This window comes from Zootoca vivipara, chromosome 3 (assembly GCF_965207765.1).
Source record: "Zootoca vivipara chromosome 3, rZooViv2.hap1.1, whole genome shotgun sequence".
NCBI classification, from domain to species: Eukaryota; Metazoa; Chordata; class Lepidosauria; order Squamata; family Lacertidae; genus Zootoca; species Zootoca vivipara.
In genome coordinates, this window is record NC_142586.1 from 114,445,661 (window position 1) to 114,466,766 (window position 21,106).

The 21,106-nt window shown below is 43.9% G+C and overlaps 1 protein-coding gene across 3 annotated transcripts; it reads right to left on the reverse strand.

Annotated features, from left to right (window-relative positions):
• Nucleotides 1–206: 206 nt before the first annotated feature.
• On the reverse strand, nucleotides 207–20,294 carry LOC118082973 (L-threonine 3-dehydrogenase, mitochondrial). 3 transcript variants are annotated; one of them, XM_035110880.3, is made up of 9 exons: nucleotides 20,195–20,294; nucleotides 9,991–10,183; nucleotides 9,390–9,432; nucleotides 8,931–9,001; nucleotides 7,202–7,351; nucleotides 6,925–7,097; nucleotides 5,567–5,657; nucleotides 4,250–4,519; nucleotides 207–2,531 (listed from the first exon to the last, which is right to left on the reverse strand). In XM_035110880.3, exons 2-9 carry the CDS (start codon nucleotides 10,172–10,174, stop codon nucleotides 2,383–2,385), a joined length of 1,131 nt encoding a protein of 376 aa, XP_034966771.1. In that variant the 5' UTR covers nucleotides 10,175–10,183; nucleotides 20,195–20,294; the 3' UTR covers nucleotides 207–2,382. The 3 variants fall into 3 exon arrangements, with proteins under 3 accessions (XP_034966771.1, XP_034966769.1, XP_088523050.1); XM_035110878.3 differs by lacking the exon at nucleotides 20,195–20,294 and adding an exon at nucleotides 13,306–13,399; XM_088666924.1 differs by lacking the exon at nucleotides 20,195–20,294 and adding an exon at nucleotides 13,016–13,038.
• Between the last annotated feature and the right edge of the window lie 812 nt (nucleotides 20,295–21,106).

Here is a 21,106-nt window from a genome sequence, read left to right on the forward strand (position 1 = left end):
TCCATGTTGAACAGCTCTTCCTATCAGGAAGTTATTCCTGTTTTGATTTCAATATATTGTAACTTAGTGTTGCTCTGCTTATAAGCCACCAAGAGAATATTCACCTATGGGCAGCTATAGAAATTAAATAATGCAGACAGCATTGGTGGCAGGTGACTCTAGTTAATATCTGGGTTGCAGGGTAAATAGAAGCAAACACAGACACCTTTGCATTTAGGATTTTATTCAAGTAACAATTACTGATGTTTTACAATCCTAAAAACTGGCACATAAGAGATACAGAAGCCAAGTAGCAAAGCTCTTCTCAGAAACAGGAATTTATTTTTTGTTAAAAACAAAACTGCAGAACTTAGAAAGATGCTGGGTTGCTTACTTCCAACTAAACACATCAAGCTGTAAACCAACAGGATTTAGTTGCACTGCACATTGGGGGCAAAACCCAAATGACAGAACCCTCTTAAATGTGTCCTCATATTAATAGTAACTGCACCTACAGCCCTAATCTTAACATAGATCATGATGGTATGTTTGACTTCTTGACACCACCTCTTATTCACCTCTCACCATCACAGAATAAAGGACACTGGAAAACATTTTGCTTGTCAATTACTGCTTCTTATTTATATTGTTCATTGAACGTAGTTAAAGGAAATGAAGAAAACAAAACAAGAATGGTAGGTGCTGGCAAGTTACTTCTTGAGATATTGACCAGAAGTTCAAATTTCTCTTGGAACTGTAAATATTATGGACAAAATCTGAACATGACAACACATAGTTTTTTCAGATCTCTGTATTTTAGAATTTCTGTATTTCAAAATCTCTGTATTTTAGAATTTCTGTTTTGTTGGAAGCCGCCCAGAGTGGCTGGGGGAACCCGGCCAGATGGGCGGGGTATAAATAATAAATTATTATTATTATTATTATTATTATTATTATTATTATTATTATTATTCAGATGAAAGTACTTTGGGTAAGAAACAAATGGAAAGTGCACCTTTGTACCTACTGAGAAAGGGGGAGGGGCCGCAGTAGATAACCCATATGCCATGATGTACTTCTTATATGAAGATGCTGAATGCAGGAAGGCTACTGGATCAGGCCAAACACATCTGTGTGGTCCAGCATCTTACTTTCCACAGTGGTCAAGCAGATGACCCCAAAGCCTACAAGTGAGACATAGCCCTTTCTTGCTGTTGCTGCTGCTTTCTGGCAACTTGTATTCAGAAATATATTGTCCCTGAACCAGTGGTAGGGGCAAGAGAGAAAGATACCTGTAACACATGCAGTTCGGTTAAAAATGCCTCTCCCATGCCAGCTTCTCCCCAACCCATATTATGAGTGTTTAGAATATCAAGCCTACAGACATGGTCCAAAAGGATTGTCAAGTGAAAGATGCTAACTATATTTCTAACTCTCAATGAAATTTTCGTCCCTAAACAGCCAAGATAATCTGCATCAGCATAGAACACCTGGAGTTGGCACCAGCCATTATCATTACTACCAATTAAATTTGTATACCATCCTATACCCGTAACCAAGTTATCCAAAAGATGAAGTGAATAAACATTGTTCTTATTTTGCAAGGGCAGATCTAATTTTAAGATTGCACCCCATGATCAACACAACTAAACGCTCAGCTGACTGGCAATGTGTGCTTAAGGTGAGCCCCACAGATGACCTGTTCACCCCATAGAATGATTCCATTCTCCCCATAATGATCACCCACTGTGTATTCCCATTATCGTAGCAGCTTCAGGGTTAAGACACCCTCAACAATGTATCAACTGCAACCTGGAATAATGTCTCAAGGAGATTTGCACATAAAATAATTTAAAAGTCAAGAACGCAAATGCATTTAAAAGCAAGTTGTAAACAGGGCAAAGTAAACACTCATTTATCCAGCTGGGAAAGCCTATCAGAACAGGAATATCCCCAAATGTTTCCAGAAAGTGTGGACAGTGAGAGCCGCTATTATCTCTATGTGAATACAATTCCACAGAATATTATCCAGTAAGTAAGCCAAATGTTTTATGACATGGAAGAGATACTCAAGAGGGAGAGGAGAATGTCCCAGTGAACATTTGTTGGAGCCTGAGGCAAACAATTCCTGCACATTATGAGACAGGAATGGTGTTTTTCCGTTGACCCCAGGAGCTACACAGCACCCAGAAGTGCTTTTGAAATTATCTATGTATACCGTGTGTGTGCACAGGAGATGAGGGGCAAACAGGAAGAAAGATGAATGGAGATAGGAGCAAGCCTTCCTAGAAGATGGTATTCTGAAGCTGTGCTGCTTCAAGACTTCAAAACAGATGAATACTCAGTATGGCTCTGCCCAGGTCTTGCCAGCTTATCACTTGAGGCTGCATCACACCTGGAGAGTCAGTTGACCTGGGCAACCCTGGAAATGGAACGGGTCGAATCAAGGAAGTTGAACATGGTGTTCACCAGGTCTGGTAGATCATAATCGTGTTTCCATCCCCAATCTTGGCGAGCATTGCTGTCATCAAAAATCATCGGCCAACTGTCAGCTATGGGAAAGAGAAAGAGAAAACAGATTGTGTCATAAGCAAATTCCTCCTCGCTTTATTCTTAATTCAATAACTTCCAATGGCTCTCCCCACTCCCCACAAAAAACCCCAGGTTTGTTTTTCTACTTTTAAAAGAAAAAAAAGAAAAGGAACAGCAGCTTCAGGAGGGAGAAGTTTTGAAACAGGAAAGCATCAGGGAGGGGAGAGGGCACAAATCTTCTCTCATCTCTTTACCAAAAAATAATGTTGCAAAGGGAGGAGTTTCCTGCTCTCACTGGGATCTATATATTATAGACAAGGTATTTGTAGGTCTGCTTGTAATGGTAAATATGTCTCTGGAACCCAGCCCCCTCCTTCATTTGAATGCCACCTCCTTCATGAAGTAGAAAAAAAGCTTCTGCCTAGGTTTAAATGCACACATTTCCCCACTTGGCCCAAAGTAAAGCAATGTTCACCTGGCATTAACTGAGAGATGTTGCCTTTGGGGTGCAGGGAGGAAGGCAATATTCTTGTGGCCCTGAATGTTTCACTGGAATGTGTTGCATATTTTATAATGACATTTTAAAGGTAAAGGTAAAGGGACCCCTGACCATTAGGTCCAGTCGTGACCGACTCTGGGGTTGCGCGCTCATCTCGCATTATTGGCCGAGGGAGCCGGCGTATAGCTTCCAGGTCATGTGGCCAGCATGACAAAGCCGCTTCTGGCAAACCAGAGCAGCACATGGAAACGCCGTTTACCTTCCCGCTGTAGCGGTTCCTATTTATCTACTTGCATTTTGACGTGCTTTCGAACTGCTAGGTTGGCAGGAATGACATTTTACTATTTTGTAAAACCCAGTGGTTGCCGTACCATTTTGAGGCTCTGCTTCCCACATCTTTTAATGCTTTCCTGTCTCCCAAGAGCAAATTTCAGCATCCCCAAATGCCTATACTATAGCACTAGACCTTTGCAGAATGCCACCCACCGACTCTTCTTAGCAGGTGAACGAATGCTCCTCTGATTGATCTGACTCCTACATTGCTCAGTACGGATAAAATCTGACATGATCCACCTGTAAGACTCCTGTCTTATCAAGATGCCTTACAGTCAGGCCTTTGGATCTGCTGAGCCCACTGTATGCCAGTTGACAGGAGACCACCAGCTGAAAAGTGTTTTTCCAGGCACATCCTTGCTACCTGAGGTCCCCGCCTTCACTTAGCAACTTTTAAGTAGCACTTAGATCAGCCTTAACCAACCTGACGGCCTTCAGAAGTTGTGGGTTACAGCCATGAATTGGCTGGGGCCAATGGAAGCTATAGTCCAAAAAAGTTCTGGAAGACACCAGGTTGGTGAAGCCTAGTTACATCTATCATGCCTTGACCCAAAGCCCGGTGCCATTCATCTGAAAAGGAAAATGGGAAAGAGGAACACCCAGACCCAACTACAGTGGTACCTCGACATCCAAATGCCTCGTCTTCCGAAGGTTTCAACTTACAAAGTCGGCAAACCCGGAAGTCTTTTCACCGCATGCGGTCCGCGCATGCGCAGAAGCGCAAAATCACACTTTGCGCATGCACAAAATGGACGCTTCGACAACCGAAGGATTCGACTTACGAAGAGTGCGGTGGAACGGATCGCCTTCATAAGTCGAGGTACCACTGTACATCTAGCCTATTTTAAGACCCAGCAACAAGAGGAACACACATTGCAGTGAAAAGATCAGGAGCCCAGTACTGACCTATGGCTTGTCTGACAGCATCTACTTTGTAGGCAACTTCAAGTTCTGGAATATGCTTCTGGACCTCTTGAACCAGCTCCTCGGGAGTAAAACTCATGGCGCTGATGTTGTATGTCCTCATGCTCAGCCCTTCAGCAGGGGCTTCCATGATCTCCAAGGTAGCTCTCAGGCAGTCATCGATGTACATCATTGGGAGGCGGGTGTCTGGTTTGAGGTTGCACTGGAACTTGCCCGTCTTCATCGCATCGTGGAAGATTTGGACAGCGTAATCTGGAGACGAGGAAAGTTAAACACAATACTAACGGATAATGCAGCTGTAAGAATATAAGAAGAGCTTTTCGGATGAGGCCATCCTGTTCTTACAGTAGCTGGCCAGATACCTATGGGAAGCTGGCAAGCAGGACTCAAGCAATAATAGCACTATTTCTTCCTGCTGTTTCCAATAACTGATATTCGGATGCATTCTGCCTCCAACAGTGGAAGCAGAGCATAGCCATCGTGGCTAGTAGCCACTGACAGTAGTCACCTGCATTAATTTGTCTCCTCCTCCTGTAAAGCCATCCAAGTAGACGGCCATCTCTGTCACACACTGTGAAGAAGGAGCTGCTGAATGCCTCTCTCCCCTTGATGTTCATCTTCCCTTACATACCGGTCTCCCCTAACAGTTGAGAAGAACAAGTAAAATTACCGACTAGGGCAAGGATAACCAGGCAGAGGGCCTGCTCGGCAGTGGCGCTCGCCCTGTGGAACGCTCTCCCACCAGATGTCAAGGAAATAAACTATCTGACTTTTAGAAGACATCTGAAGGCAGCCCTGTTTAGGGAAGTTTTTAATGTTTGATCCTTTGTTGTGTTCTTAATATTCTGTTGGAAACCGCCCAGAGTGGCTGAGGAGATCCAACCAGATGGGTGGGGTATAAGTAATATTATTATTATTATTATTATTATTATTATTATTATTATTATTATTATTATTATATCTACTATTATTAACACGAGGACCTCCAGATATTGTGGACTACACCTCCCATTAACTCTGGCCACTGACCATGCTGGCTGGAGCCAATGGGAGTTGGAACCCACAGAAGGTATCACATTGGCTAGTCCTGCACTAGAGAAATAAATAAAGGATGATAAGCAACGGCTGGAGTGTTTATGTGTGAGAGATACCTATTCCCTCCATCGTTCCCTTCTCCTATGGCACATGAAATGTTCTGCCATGATCTAAGGCAAGATCCCCATTTTCCCCGCCCCCTTAGTATCACTATTGTATTTTATAGGCTAACTTAATCTGCCCAAGCAGCACTGGCTCCCTTACCAGTTGTTCCCCCACCAGGCTGGGAATCAGCTGAGATAATACCAGGGTATCTTAGGCACCGGAAGTCTAGTCCATACCTGTAATGGTAATACTGAACAAGAAAAAAAAATACACAATTAGCTACTAATAATTCTACCGTAGCAACTCTGGCTACCTTGTGTTAGCAGCTTCTTGTGTTAGCAGCTTCTTAAAATGTTTATAGAGGAAATTAGGGGAACAGACTGATTTTAGGAGCAAAAAAAGGGACGTTTGCTGCAACAAAGTCTTGTGGCAGCTTCAAAACTGAGAGATTAATTGTGGCTGATGATAGCATTTCACAAACTATCAGCTATTTTTGTTTAATTAAATTTATATTCCTGCCTTTCCTCCATCAAGGAACCCAAAGCAGCGTACATGCAAGTCCCATTTTCTGGACAAATCACGGATTAGAAATGTTCCCGCAGGACATATTGGAAATCGTCAGCTTGCTATGCAAACACTTGCCTAACGAAAAATTTCCTGGGAACGCATTGTGTCCAGAAAGTGGGGCTTGCATGTACATGCAGTTCTCAAGCAGGCAGCCCATCCACAAACCAACCAGAGCCAGACCTGCTTAACTTCAGCAAGGTGGTGGCCTCATGTACCTTCATAAACAGGCACCCCCAAACTTCGGCCCTCCAGATGTTTTGGACTACAATTCCCATCATCCCTGACCACTGGTCCTGTTAGCTAGGGATGATGGGAGTTGTAGGCCAAAACATCTGGAGGGCCGCAGTTCGGGGATGCCTGTTCATAAACATAGCTAGTGTCATAGGTAATACAGGAGTTTGTTGTTTATGTTCTCTCTCTTAGAATGGAAAAAGGCCTGAAAAGTTAAGCGTGTCAGTCCAGATTTCATGGAGGGGGAGGAGAGAGGGAATGTTCCACACTGGCATGTCACATTTTCATACAGTCGTACCATGGAAGTTGAATGGAATCCGTTCCGGAAGTCTGTTCAATTTCCAAAACATTCGGAAACCAAAGCATGGTTTCAGATTGGCTGCAGGAAGTTCCTGCAGCCAATCGGAAACCGCGGAGGACGTACGGCTTCTGAAAACCGGAACACTCACTTCCAGGATTCGATCATTCGGGAACCGATTTGTTCAGGAGCCAAGGCGTTTGAGATCCAAGGTATGACTGTACTGGCATTTGATGAATTCTCTTGGGTTAAGATGCCATTGGTACAAAATACAATAAATTCATTTAAGCAACTTTAAACACTTTCATTCAGCATTTGCTGTCCATCCACAACACCACAGACAAATGCTCATGAAAGGGGAACCACCTCCACATATTGAAGGGGGCGGGAGGCATCTGCATAAGGAAAGGGCAACTCTTACTTCTCCCATGAGCTCAGCATGAACTTTGGAAACACCGTAGATTGTCCTTGGCCTCTGGATGCAGAGATCGGGAGTTGGGTTCCTAGGGGACGTGGGTCCAAATGCTCCAATTGTGCTGGGGACAAAGAGTCTCAAGCTGTGCTCAGCAGCAATATCAAGAATGTTGTGCAATCCTGGGAACAGCAAACAGAGTTATCAGGCTTGAAACCAAGCGTTAACACTCCCAGAGGGAGGCAGGAACAGCTAAACAAACAATATGAAGCAAGCTGACATCTACCAGTGATATTCACAGATCTTGCCAAAGGGACGTTGGCTTCCCCAACAGCGCTGAGCAAAGCGCTGTAATGAAACAGCCACGTAATCCGGTTGTTCACCACTATCTCACGAAGGTTCTTATAGTCCAAAATGTCAGAGTAGATGAAAGGACCTAAGAGGAGGAGGAAGGTGAAAGCATGAAGGTAAGAGGCAGCATAAGAACATACAAACTGGAGAGTCACCTGCCTTTTGGACAAAAGCCTGTTGATGGAAAACAGAATCGCAAGGAATTCCATTCTCATGTTCCTTGTGGAACACTGCATGTGTAACAAACTTCATACCCAAGTGTGTGCATCCTTTCATGTACATACAGAATGATCCATTGCAACCAGGTGCAGAACTGTTTTGACCATGATGTCGTGCACCATCAGTTGTGCACATTAATCAGCAGGTGTCCATGGCAGTCACCCCTAAACATACATACATCTAATGCATAGCAGATAGGCCACATTTGACACTCATTTCAGTGGACCAAGGCACTGTTGGTCAACTGAACACCACAAGAACTGCAAAACTGATTTCGCCAGAGACCTTCAAAGTATATAAAAAAGATGAGTGCATGCGCAACAAAGGTAAGGACAACTTAACTACAGCATCTCCAGCTCTTGAAAAGCTATGCACTGTTCACAGAGCCAGATCTCATTTGATGCAAGCATTTTGCTTTGTTTGAGCGTCCACTTGGAGGATCACCAAGGATCCTTTTTGCTTTGATCACTTTCCTTCTGTACCAGGAAAATACCATTGACAAGGCAAACTGCATGGCGAGATTTAGGGAAAAATGTATCCGGCATATGAGGAAAAAGTTTCCCACCACACCATTTACAAAACCAGCAGCTTGGTTAAACTGGTTACTTCACTTTTTGTGTGCTATGATAAGCATGCAAGGGATCCATAGCTGGGGAAAGCACTAAGCTGGCCTGTCAATACTGCTTGTATATCCACTGAAGAGTTGGATAAAATATAGAGCTGCATGCATGGAATACCACATGGGATTTTCTTACATGCCTGGGGTCACTATGATAAAGGTTTACAATATGCCCTAAGCTGGAACCAGATAGCTTTCAAGAAAGGTAAAAGGATGATAAAAACATTGTTTTCCACTGGAATACAGACTCCTTTATTTTTCCTGCCATTGGCTACCGTCAAACAGGATTTACAAGGTTTTGAAGCACTGCAATACCCTGTGAACCAAAAGCAGCAGTGGAATGAGTGAGTACACCACAAATTAGGATGTCTCTTCATTCCACTTTTACAACTCTATTGCCTCTCTTCAAACCAGAACATCACACTGTTGCCTGTTCAGCACGATGAGATACGGCATACATTTAATGTACAGGTGTCCTTTGGTTCGTTTACCATTTATGTTCACACAGAAATAAGCGAGCCAATTCAATTGCTGTTGCACTAGCATCAACACAAACCCTTTCTGGCTATACTGCATACATGTTGGCTTTGTTTTATGGAAAATATGAAAACCTTTGGGCAAAGATTCTTTCAAAATACATATACCATTATTTTAATATGCCAAATGCCTATTTTTTTATTAACACTGCAGTTTAGGTCAGCAAATTCAGGTGAAATATAGCATATAACTAAGTTTTCAAGCTCTTTTGCCAAAGAGGATCACTGCTGCTGGAATGTAATCACAGTGTGGCTCAGTGTGGCTCTCTCATCATAATCTGGACACTTACCGCTATGAAAGACATTATCAGGGGGCTTCCTAATATCCGATAGGATTACATTGTTCTTTCCAAAGCGTTTTCTAGAGAAGACAGGAAGATTAGACTCAGTACAGCTCTTCTGAATTCATTTTAATTAGCACAGTAGGTTCTGGACAAGACTCTTTGAACAGAACTAGTTTTGCTAGGTGCTGTGCCTTCTAGCCTTGCACTCTGAAATAGCAGCATCGACAACCCACCCGCATCAGAAAACATCAGCCGACGACATATGGATTCAGTTTTGTGATCAACCCAGATCAGTGTACAATGCAATCTCCGTGGCCTCCCTGCTTTTCTTCCCTGGGCACAACTTTAGGATTGTGAATGAGATGTATGTGCCTGATTTTCACATTCTAACTGCAAGTAAATGTGATCATTCATGGGAAATGATCACACCAGAACTTCTAGTTGTAAATAGAAATTAGAGCTTACCTCAAGAGCTTAGCAAGTCCTACTCCAAGCTGGCCAAGTCCCCCTAAAAAGCAAGATTAAATGTTTACAACACCTGAAATATTATGCCTTATAACAACACAAATAAAAATACTTTGTGTTCTGGATGCAGAGACTGAGAATTTTAGACATAAAATCAATTAACAGAAGCCATCAAAGGAAGCTACAGATGGGTTGTTTAGTGACTTTGACCTGCACAAGAATGACCTGTAGCATACTAATCCTCAAACCTCAAAATTACTACCTCACGAAACGCTGGCATCTCAAGAGGGCTTTGGCTCAAGAAAAAAGTGGCAGATGATCCATCATCTACAATAATCAGATGGAAGCTGAACTCTCTTTTTCCTGAACTACATTTGGAGCAATGCTCCTGTTCTCTACTTTGGCTCAGTGGTCTGGAGTGAGGTAGAAAGGACAGGCCAACGTGTACAAGGGGATAAGGGCTCCAAGATGGTTCACAGTGTTTCTCTAAATCAGTATTTACATATAATCAGATGAATATCAATACATGTGGCCTGATACAAAAAAATACAAACAGAACAGAGGAAATCAACTGCAGAGTACTGCCTAACAGCCGACTGACCTGTAATTAACACCCGTGGATGGTCGGATTCCGAGAATGACACTGAGTGAAAGCTGGCGTCTGAAGCTACCTGCCGTGGTGAGAAACCAAGACACCTAACCGGCACAACAGCAACTTGACAGCCACAGCCAGGTTTCTGCAGCACCTGCTTGACAGCTCGGCTCAAGCTCCTTATGGCTGGCATTTTTCAAGGCTGTTGGAAGAAAAGGAAACTTTACGGTCACTAATAAGAGGTTCCAGCAGCAGTCATTTTTCATAAGCGCTTCAGAAAAACCAGCTCTGCCTGAATTACCCAACGATTCATTAGCTACAATGGGAGTACTTATATACTGTACTCTCAGTGGTAGAGCTGCTGGTACACAGCAGTCATGGCTAGTATCTGTGTCAGGCATCCCCAACCTTCGGCCCTCCAAATGTTTTGGACTACTGTACAATTCCCATCTTCCCCAACCACTGGTCCTGTTAGCTAGGGATCATGGGAGTTGTAGGCCAAAACATCTGGAGGGCCGAAGGTTGGGGATGCCTGATCTATGTCGTGTATTGAACGCAGCATGTCTCTAAACACCAGTTGCTAGGGAGAGTGTTATTGCATTCAGGTTCTGCTTGTTGACTTCCCATGGGAACAGATTGCAGAACTAGATGGGCTTTCGGTTCTGATCCAAGATGGCAACTCTTGTGTTCTTAGCATGTGCTTTGCATCTTCACATAGGAGTCTTTCCAGGAAACCATAGGAAAATGCTGCCAGTCACAGACAATACTCATGTAGTTGGAATAGTTCGACTCCGCAACATAGTTTACTATGCGCTCAGAACACTGGCGTGCCACTGTCAGAAAGGGAAGTGCCTGAATCAACACAGGGCCAGCAAAAAATTGCTATCCCAACTGTTTATATAAAACAAATGGTCAATTCTGACAGCTAAATTTTCATGTCTGCTGGTCTACACGGTCAAAGTCTACACCAGGGCTTTCCGATTTTTTCATGTTGGTGACGCACTTTTTACACATGCATCATTTTGCCACACAGCAATTTTATTAACAAACCAGAGGTTAAACTAACTCCTTTCCAGCCCCAGGTGGAGCACGGGGAGCATTTGCACAACTAACCTACACACTGCAGCCAGCACACTAATGTGTCGTGACACACAGTTTGGGAAGCTCTGGCCTACGCTATATTAACAACGCAGCATGCTATCCAGAACTTCTCTTGCACAAGGCCCATTGAAATGAACAGATGCTAGAGAAGAACATATTATTTCAGGGACTACATCAAATCTGTACCATGCTTTTCCGCAGCCATCAAGTTCTGCACACGCTACTTAACTCAGTAGAGCATGAGACATTTAATCTCAAGATTGTGGGTTTGAGCTCCATGTTGGGGAAAGATTCCTACATTGCAGGGATTAGACTAGATGACCCTTGTGGTCCCTTCCAACTCTATAATTCTATGATTTTATGAATCAGTTAAGATTAGCTTTGATTGTAAGAGAACCCTGTATAATGTTAAGACCAGAATGAAGACCAAGAATAAATATTCACTGATGTAATATAATAGCATAGATACTTTAAAAAAATACAATACATTACTGCAGTAAAAATAGAAATCATATTGCATACTAATCATATTTCTATCATAAATTCCTGCTGCTCAGTATGAGGCATATTTTTGAAACTTCTAAGTAACAAATAAACGCACGCACAACACAGTATTAAGTACCATGCCTGCTGGCTGGCTACCTAATGTTACAGCTCCTTGAAGGCAGCCAGAATCAGCAAGATCCTAGCTACACCTGTTGTCTATAAATCTAGTGCAGAGGGGTTAAGAAGTATGACTGCGGGCTCATGCAATTCATTAAATCTGCAGTACCTTTCCTCACAACCATGCAAAGAAATAGGGATTGGATTAGAGAGAACACACCTATTACATAATATATACCATTTCCCTGTACACACACCCCACCACCACCACAAAGTAGAATCTTGCTCAGCCTAACTTCACTTTAATAAGTGCTCAAAGCTTACGGTTAATAAAGCTCAGCCAGAAATAAATTAGTGAGACACATACATTGTGGGGGTGGGGAAAGTAGGCCAGACATCACACTTATTAATACAATAATAATAATAATGAGTCATCGTCGTCCCCCACCTCACGCTCACACTGCAAGGATATAGCTGTCCAGGGGTCCTTTACCTTTTTACCTTTACCTAGTCAACAGGTGTTCCATCTAGCTAGATGGCCAGTCTAGAAGTAAAGGGTAATTGACAGCCAAAGTCAGGCTAGGGTGAAAGCTTCACAGTCATCTTGGGGTGCCAAGTTCTTGCCCCATGACGGCTGTCAGTCTAGACTTCTTAATACCTTAGTACCCCCAGCTGTTAACAGAAATGGATCATTTGACCTCCTTCATACGTTTGCAAATGTATACTGAGGTTTCCCCCCCCCCCCCCCCCGTACAGACAAAGCACTTGCACCACGACTGCAGGTTATCCAGCCTTATCAGGATGTTGCTCGTCTTTTGGGGGAGACTGTGCACCAGGTGTCCTGGAAGTCTAATTTCCATCCATTATGCCCCTGGAGTTTCCTAATACTGAATGTGACTTTCAAGAAAAGTTGCTCTTATTCCATGTTTTTCTTTTTGGTAAAAGGCAGAGTTCTAATGCCCTACTTACCTAAGATCCTACACATCTCTTTACTCTGGCTTTTGATACTTGAGCTTCATATTTTTAGGACTTTGTTTGTGTGTTATTTAAACTGTTTTTGACATTTTGTTTTAATTGTTGTAACCTGCCCTGGAACCTTGGAGAGGACAAGAGCTAATGGTGGCTATTTCACTCTCTCAGCCAAATCAGCATCCAATCAGAAATCCATTCTTCACACTCACACAGTTCATAACTGATTACATTATACTGGGGTATTAAAAGGTTAGAATAGAAAAGGGCATAAAAGTGCTTCAGTAAGATTAAAAGCTAGACACCTTCTAAAGTTGATATACATGAATACAAGAACACACATTACACTCTCAGAACTTACATAAATCCTCACATCACCAACTGACGGAAACTACTACTTTTCATGTAGATCAGTAATAGTGCTAAGCCTTAGCCCTTGAAGGAAAAATGATATCTGTGTCTGGTTATTAAAATTCTGCTGACTGCTACATACTGACCCCGTCTAGCATCTAACAGCAGCCATCAAACTAGAGGTAATTCATTTATTATAAATGCAACTGAAAAAATATATTCTAAAAACCAAATCTTTAAACAGTGTCTTCCTTCTTCCCAATACAGTAAGATCTCTCTCTCCCCCCCCCCATATCTTACCTTCCCCTTTTTGCCAGTGGCTTTGCAAAGCAAGAAGGAAAAGAAGAGGGGAGAGACATTTATAGGGCACAGCCTCTCTCCGTCAAGCCAATTGGAGTTCTTGAAAGGGTGGGAGTTGTCCATTACACAGAAAAGGGGTGTGTGAGAGAGCACATGATATCAGCACAAAACACACATCATAATCCAGGTTGTTTGATTTAAAAATAGCGTCACCACACAATGGGTACAGAGCTTTGAAGACAAGAAGCAGCAGCAATTCTGCTTGCCTGGTTCACTGGATTAATACTTTATCCTAAATTAACACCTGCTGACTATTGTTTTAATGGAAACCATCCACAGTGGCAACCTTCGTGAAGTAATGGTACTATAAATTGGATTTGTTTGGCTTAAAAAAAGAAGATAAAAACTCTCAATAGTACTTCAATTTACACAACTGGTAAAATAAAGCCTCTAAGGTTTAGTCTGCAATGAATACAAGATGGATCACAAAGTATGAATGATGAGGCTTTTTTTTTTTTTTTACAGATAATACTTAAATTTATTAACACAAACTTGATGGACCAATTGTGTGACTCATCAGTACCAGGCAGTTTCTTATGTTCTAAAAACAAAGTTATGTAAGCCTTACTGCTGGCAAATAGCTAATAAAAGTAATACTCTCTGGCTGCAGCGTGACAGATCTCCAGAGTGATAGCGTAACCTAGGCACCTGCTACGCACACAGAAATCAAGAACATTTCGCATAAATTGGCAGCCCTCAGGTTCATTCAGCAATAAGGCTATTCAGAGTTAGGGACCCTGAAGGTCTTCTTTTGCTGTAATTAACAAATTTAGGGGAGAGGGTAGCAATCTGAAGCATGAAATCAATAGAAGGCCTCTAAAGAAAACCAAGGAACTGGACTATGACCCACCAGCTGGTTTTCTAAAGAAGAAAACAGGTAGCAATAAGCATGCTTTTATGAAGAGTAACTTGATGTACTGTGTAGTTTGGTCCTTAGGTAAGCTGAATTGAAGCTTTAAGATAATAATAAATAATAATAATAAATAATAATAATAATTTATTATTTATACCCCGCCCATCTGGCTGGGTTTCCCCAGCCACTCTGGGCGGCTTCCAACAGAAACATTAAAATACACTAATTTCTTAAACATTAAAAGCCTCCCTAAACAGGGCTGCCTTCAGATGTCTTCTAAAAATCTGGTAGGTTTTCCTTTTTGACATCTGACAGGAGGGCGTTCCACAGGGCAGGCGCCACCACCGAGAAGGCCCTCTGCCTGGTTCCCTGCAACTTGGCTTCTCGCAATGAGGGAACCGCAAGAAGGCCCTCGGAGCTGGACCTCAGTGTCTGGGCAGAACGATGGGGGTGGAGACGCTCCTTTAGGTATACTGGACCGAGGCCGTTTAGGGCTTTAAAGGTCAGCAATCTGTTAGCTGCCATCCATCCTCCAACCGCCTCCAGGCACTCACACAAGACCTTCACTGGTTCTGATTACAAAGAGAGGTAGAGCTGGGTATCATCCGCATACTGATGAACACCCAGCCCAAACCCCCTGATGAGCTCTCCCAGCGGCTGCATGTAGATGTTAAAAAGCATGGGGGAGAGGACAGAACCCTGAGGCACCCCACAAGTGAGAGCCCAAGGGTCCGAACACTCATCCCCCACCACCACTTTCTGAACACGGCCCAGGAGGAAGGAGCTGAACCACTGTATGACAGTGCCCCCAGCTCCCAGCACCTCTAGACGGTCCAGAAGGATGTTATGGTTGATGGTGTCAAAAGCCGCTGAGAGATCCAGCAGAACTAGGAAACAGCTCTCACCTTTGTCCCTAGCCCACCGGAGATCATCAACCAGTGCAACCAAGGCAGTTTAGGTCCCATGATGAGGCCTGAATCCCGACTGGAAGGGATCCAAATGGTCCACTTCTTCCAGGCGTGCCTGGAGTTGTTCAGCAACCACCCACTCAATCACCTTGCCCAAGAATGGAAGATTTGAGACTGGGCGATAGTTGGCCATATTGGCCGCATCTAAAGATGGTTTTTTTAAGAAGCGGTTTAATAATCGCCTCTTTCAGTGGGTCTGGAAAGGCTCCCTCACAGAGAGAAGCATTCACTACCCCACAAAGCCCATTGCCCAGCCTTGCCTGGCTTGTTTTTATGAGCCAGGATGTGCAAGGATCAAGGAGACAGGTGGTTGGTTTCACTCGTCCAAGCAGCCTGTCCACATCCTCGGAGGTAACAGATTAGAATTGATCCCACACAACTGGACTAGACAGGACTCTAGCACTCTCCCGCCCCGGCCCTGCTCCCACGGTGGAGTCTACCTCTTCCCTAAGCTGAGCGACTTTATCTGCAAAAAACTTTGCAAAATCGTTGCAGGAGATCATGCAGCCCGAACTGAATCATGTGGCCCGTTTCCATGAGGATCATGCGGCCCGTTTCCATGCTCTCTGGCATTCGTCATCATGTCCCGTTGCGCCAGAGGCGGTTTAGTCATGCTGGCCACATGACCTGGAAAGCTGGGGACAAACGCTGGCATCCTCAGCCTGAATTGAGATGAGTGCCACACCCGATAGTCCCCTTTGACTGGACTTAACCGTCCAGTGGTCCTTTACCTTTTACCCATGTCATTATTGTTGCAAGGCAATTTTAGACTAGACGTATTATCCATTTAATAAGAGGGTTTCATTTTTAACTTCTTGGCAGCACTGAACAGTGTGCAACGTCACTCCCATGTTTACACAGATTCTCACTTTTATGTCTCTAGGTCTATTACAGCAAGTTCCTTTCCTGGAATTGCTTTTAACACTGCAATTTCCATTTTGATTTCAAGGCGCTCTTAAATTACAACCCATAACTCTTAGCTCATGACAGCCAAGTGCTAGGTTAACCTCTGGCTCACACACTGCATTGAGCAATATAGCTTGTGCAGCAGTTACTACGCACTGCCTGCAGCACAGTTAGTGGACGATTTATGGGTCTCCCATTGCCTCTTCAGCTACTGCAGGCATGTTAGTGCTGCTGCAGCAACACGTGCAATGACTTTTTTTTTAATGCTGATGAAATAGAAGTTCAGAGGAAAGTGAAAGACAAACGTTGGAATTCTACATTAAGTGGCACTGAAATGAAATCCAGACCATGATGCGTTTTATTTCTGGAAGGCGGCAGGCAGCACCTTTGCCATTAATTTCCATGCAATTTGATACCTGAACTTTGCAGAACTTTTGCAAAGTGCAAAATCAAGCAAAATTACAGGTAGGTAGCCGTGTGGGTCTGACGTAGTCAAAACAAAATTTAAAAAATCCTTCCAGTAGCACCTTAGAGACCAACTAAATCAAGCATAGTTTGTTTTCTCTTTTAAGCCCACATTGCCAGCATGTTCGCACTTCTATCTCAACAGCGTATTCACTGGCTTAGTCATGTACACAGAACGGAAGGTGGCAGGATCCCCAAGGACATGCTCTGCAGGGAGCTGGCCTCAGGGAGTAGGCCTGTTGGCAGACCAACTCTGATGTACGCAAACATGACATGAAGGCTGGCAGCATCAACCCTGCCGTGTGGGAATCCCTTGCAGACAACCACAGTGCCTGGAGACAGACAGTCAGGTTGTGTGTCCACAGCAGGGACCAGGAGAAGTGACTGCAGAGAAGAAATGCCATGGTGCATCTGCAGCAGCACAACTGGACACCTTGATCTGCCCCAGCTGCCACAAAACATGCCTCTCCCTTCCAACAGTTTGACTTCACTTCCATTGGTGCACTCTTCCATTGTCTCTTGGGACAGACAGTTGCCACCTTGCATTTCCATTAAAGGCATTGGCCTCCTACAATACAACAGCATGTCACGTTGAATGCAGTTCAGAGAAAGGTGGTTGTGCTCTCATCCCATTAAAATGAGTGTAACTTAAATTATCAACTAGCAACTTGATAAAGTGGGACTTCAACACAATTAACTACAGTATACACATTTTTTTGCACATTTTAATGGCAAACTCTGGAATGTAAGAAGAAAACTCCCTCTCCTCTGCACCTGCACTATAAATATCCTCATTGGGAAGCTACAATTTTCCCTAGATTCTTAAGGCATATGTTTGCAGTTAGGGGAGGGGAGGGAGATGAGGAAAGTTGGTATTAGCACTATGCAACTCCCTCTGAAAACGAAAGTTTCACCAACATGAGGAGTGACCCTCATGGCCTTGTTAAGTCATTGCCTCACCTCACCTTGAGGACACGAGATGAAAATTGTAAAGTACTGTGTAAATGGAATAGTATTACAGAAATAATCCTCTTTCTACACTGGGTGCCCAAATGGGCCAGGGAGAAATATAGGTGGTTTCCTTTCTTTCTTTAAAAAAACATGAAGAGAAAAAGCAATAGCTTTCCCAAAATGCCCAAACAGACTACAGGCTACACATGTACATTGCTCTCCTGTGAACATGCTGCCTCAGCACCATAAAGCACCATGCAGGCAACCCTTTTTGACCAAATTTAGACTACTGTACTATAGGGAAAGAAGTTGCCTACTGCTTACCTGCCTTCAGCCTGGGTCAGTACAGGAGAAGAGTCCAGATGAAACCTGTGCCAAAGCCCCTGACTCCATTGGATTCTTAAAGCTCCAAAGGGACACACACACACGCACACATGCACACTTACACACACACTTGCACCCACACACACAACAGTTTAAAAGGCTCTTGGAGGTGAGAAAAGCTTTTGGGGAAGCTCCCCACATTCCTGGACCAATTCCTTTCCCAGCAAAGCCAACACTAGGTTTCCTGCAGCCTCATCTTTCAAGAGCTGGCTGCTATGGAGGAGGAGGACAATGTGAGCAAGGAATAGTCCATGCATCCAGCTAGGAAGGCAGGACACACAGCAGCAAGAGAAATAAATCAGGCAAAGGTTTCAAAGGGAGATGAGCTTCACACATCTTACTTGCTGCCCTTCACATCTGCAGCCAATGTGTAAGACTTTTTTTTCTGTACAAGCATACCAGCAATTTGACCACATGGGATGGTACTACTTAGCTGCCCCTGTGCAGAGGTGGACCAGCTGGACTGTTTCAGGGTGGGGAGAGATAAAGTCAGGCATGATGAAGGCGGTGATAATAAAACATCTTGGCAGCCAGGTTACTGAGAAAAAGGAAGTGAACTTCAAACAGGTTACCCTTTGCGCTACTTATTCTCCGAGACCTTTTAACTTTTTGCACTAATTTAACACCAATTTGGTGCACGGGTCAGAGCTCATTAAGACTCTACTCATCCCAAGCACCAGGAATAAGAAGAGTGAAACACAGGATGGGAAGAGAGAAGCCGAGCATGCTGCAAACACCAGTGATGCACTGGTGTCTGTGGGGGTCACCTCAAATGTATCCATTTGGTGTCTCCCCTTCTGGGACACCATTAGGGAACAAGGACTGTGGCTCTGCAAAAGTGGCAGACAGGTGGCAGGACTTTCAGTGACAGGTACGGGAGAGAGAGAGAGAAGCTCCTGTCTCGGAGGGTCTATCATGGGGCACAGAAAATAAGGGCTAGAGAAGTGCATGCACTTGTACAGTACATTGTTTCTGCACTTTACAGATATCTTGCTGTTGATTTGGTATGAATAATCTTCTAATCTAAGCTTCTGGCTTAAGCCTCATCCCCTACTGAAACAGAGCCTAAAGGCAGATCCACAACATAAATTTAAAGCAAATGAGTTCTGGGAACCTCAGTTTAAGGGTGCTGGGAATTGCAGCTCTAAGAGGGAAACTACAGTTCCCCAATATTCTTTGGGGGAAAGTAATGTGTTTAAATGTTAATGGAACACACATGCCTTCTGCCCCCAACACATTAAATTTTCAAGATTGTGAGCACCTCAGGGCAGGGACCCACACTTTTTGCCTCTGCTCTGTAAAGCACCAGGAATAAGAAGGATTGCAACATGAAGGACTGAGAGTGCTATTCAGCAAGCAAGGTAGGTCTGCTTAAAAATAGCAACCAAAATAAAGCAGCATAGAAGATAAAATAAAATGCCACCTGGAGACATACATCAGGAAAGAAAGAGGTTTGAGGGTTGTTGTTTTAAGGGAGGGCTAAGATTTTTCAACCAAAACAAAACAGCATAAATAAATTCAAATAAAATGTGATTTCAGTACATTTGCTGCTGAGAAAGAGAGATTGAGATTGCTGAAAAATCTTAGTCATTCCATTGGGAGGGAAAAACAAAGAGGAGTTTAATAAGATTACACCACAAAAAAAGCTAGCCAAGAAAACAAAAACCCTTTGTTCTTTCCTTTTTGAAACTTACCATTTTATTCTGATCTTTGTTGTTAGCCACCCTAGAAATACTTTCTAATTATTATTAATTTCATGTCGATGCCACTTTTAATTAAAAAAAACAACAGCCCAGCATCAAAGCAGTTTACAACCTACATTAAAGCACCTAATAAAACCCAGGATAAAACATTACAGATGAAAGTCAAGTATAAGGTATACATTCAAAATGCATTCTTGTTCTCTCTTTGTGTGTGTGTTTAAAGAAAAATACATAAATGTATCCAATAAATGCCCAGGAGACAGTGGAGGCTTGATGGAAGCCAGAGCAGGAGGCTTGATGGAAGAGATGAGGCTTACCTCTGAGCATATGCAAAGACCCTCTCCTAACCCCCCCCCCCAAAAAAACCCCTTAAAATTAATTGAGGTGGAGCCTATGGGGTCCCACCACGTCTGGTTAAGAAAATAAGGTATTTTGAAAACTCGAGTATTCTGTTTTTGTTTTATTGTGTTCTCGTTTTGTATTTTTTTTTCTGTTGAGAACCGCCATAACAACAAAATAAAATAAAAAGGGAGAGAAAGGAGAACAAAGGACGGTTCTGAGGAAAGGAAAGAAATACTGTACGCGCTTCCCTCACTCACCTGCTTTCTTTATTTTTATTTCCACCCCCCTCACACGCGACCAAATCCTTCCCGCTCCTCCTCCGCCGCCTCACGAACCACCTGACGCAACGGCTCCGGCACCTGCCCTTATATAGCCTAGCGCCGGCTCGCAGCGCCCCGCCCTCCGGCTCCTGCCTCCTGATAGGCTGGTGTCGGGCCGCCGCCTCCCTCCCCCGCCGCGCCTCCCTCGACGTAGCGGAGGGAAAGCAGCCTTGGCCAATGAGGGGCGCTGGGCGCCGGCAACGGCCGAGCCGCCCGGGGTTACTATGGAAACCGCTTGGCGGTGGCCTGGCAGAGGCTGCGCTGCTAAAGCGAAGGCCGGAGCGGGAGTGACGTCACCCCACACCTATCGCGTCAGCGCCGCCTCCTCCTGACGTCGTTTCTGAAGGTTTATAAAGGCAGGAGCACATGGAAAGGAAAAGGGGTGCTGCTTGGGTGGGTGGCAGACGAAGAGTAAAACGGGAAGCCGATCCAATTTTAGCATTTCTTACAACGCAGAAGCTCAGCATTTAGGAAGGCCACGCCCCCCCCACAAAGGGTCATCTACTCGACCCCCTGCAATGATGAAAAAGTTCTGACAGATGGGAATCTCCTTCCTTGTAACTTGAAGCCATTGGTTCTGGTCCTACCCTCTGGAGCAGGAGTAAAACAAGCTTGCTACATCTTCCATTAAGCAGCCCTTGCAATATTTGAAGATGGCTTTCAGATCTCCTCTCAGTCTCCCCTTTCCCATCCCTAACTCCTTCAAGTGTTCATCATAAACCTTGGTTTCCAGACCCTTGAACATCTACAATAGCATTAGCCTTTTTTGCTGCTGCATCACACTGTTGACTCATGTTAAGCTTTCGGTCTACTAAGGCCCCTCGATCCTTTTCGGGAAACAATACTGTC

Excerpts from the sequence above, each read along its gene's own strand:
- LOC118082973 (XM_035110880.3), bottom strand. The coding sequence starts at position 10,174 with ATGCCAGCCATAAGGAGCTTGAGCCGAGCTGTCAAGCAGGTGCTGCAG. Across the intron at positions 7,352-8,930 it reads TGATAATGTCTTTCATAGCG|GTCCTTTCATCTACTCTGAC; the intron begins GTAAGTGTCCAG and ends TCCTCCTCTTAG. Across the intron at positions 7,098-7,201 it reads AAGATCTGTGAATATCACTG|GATTGCACAACATTCTTGAT; the intron begins GTAGATGTCAGC and ends TGCTGTTCCCAG.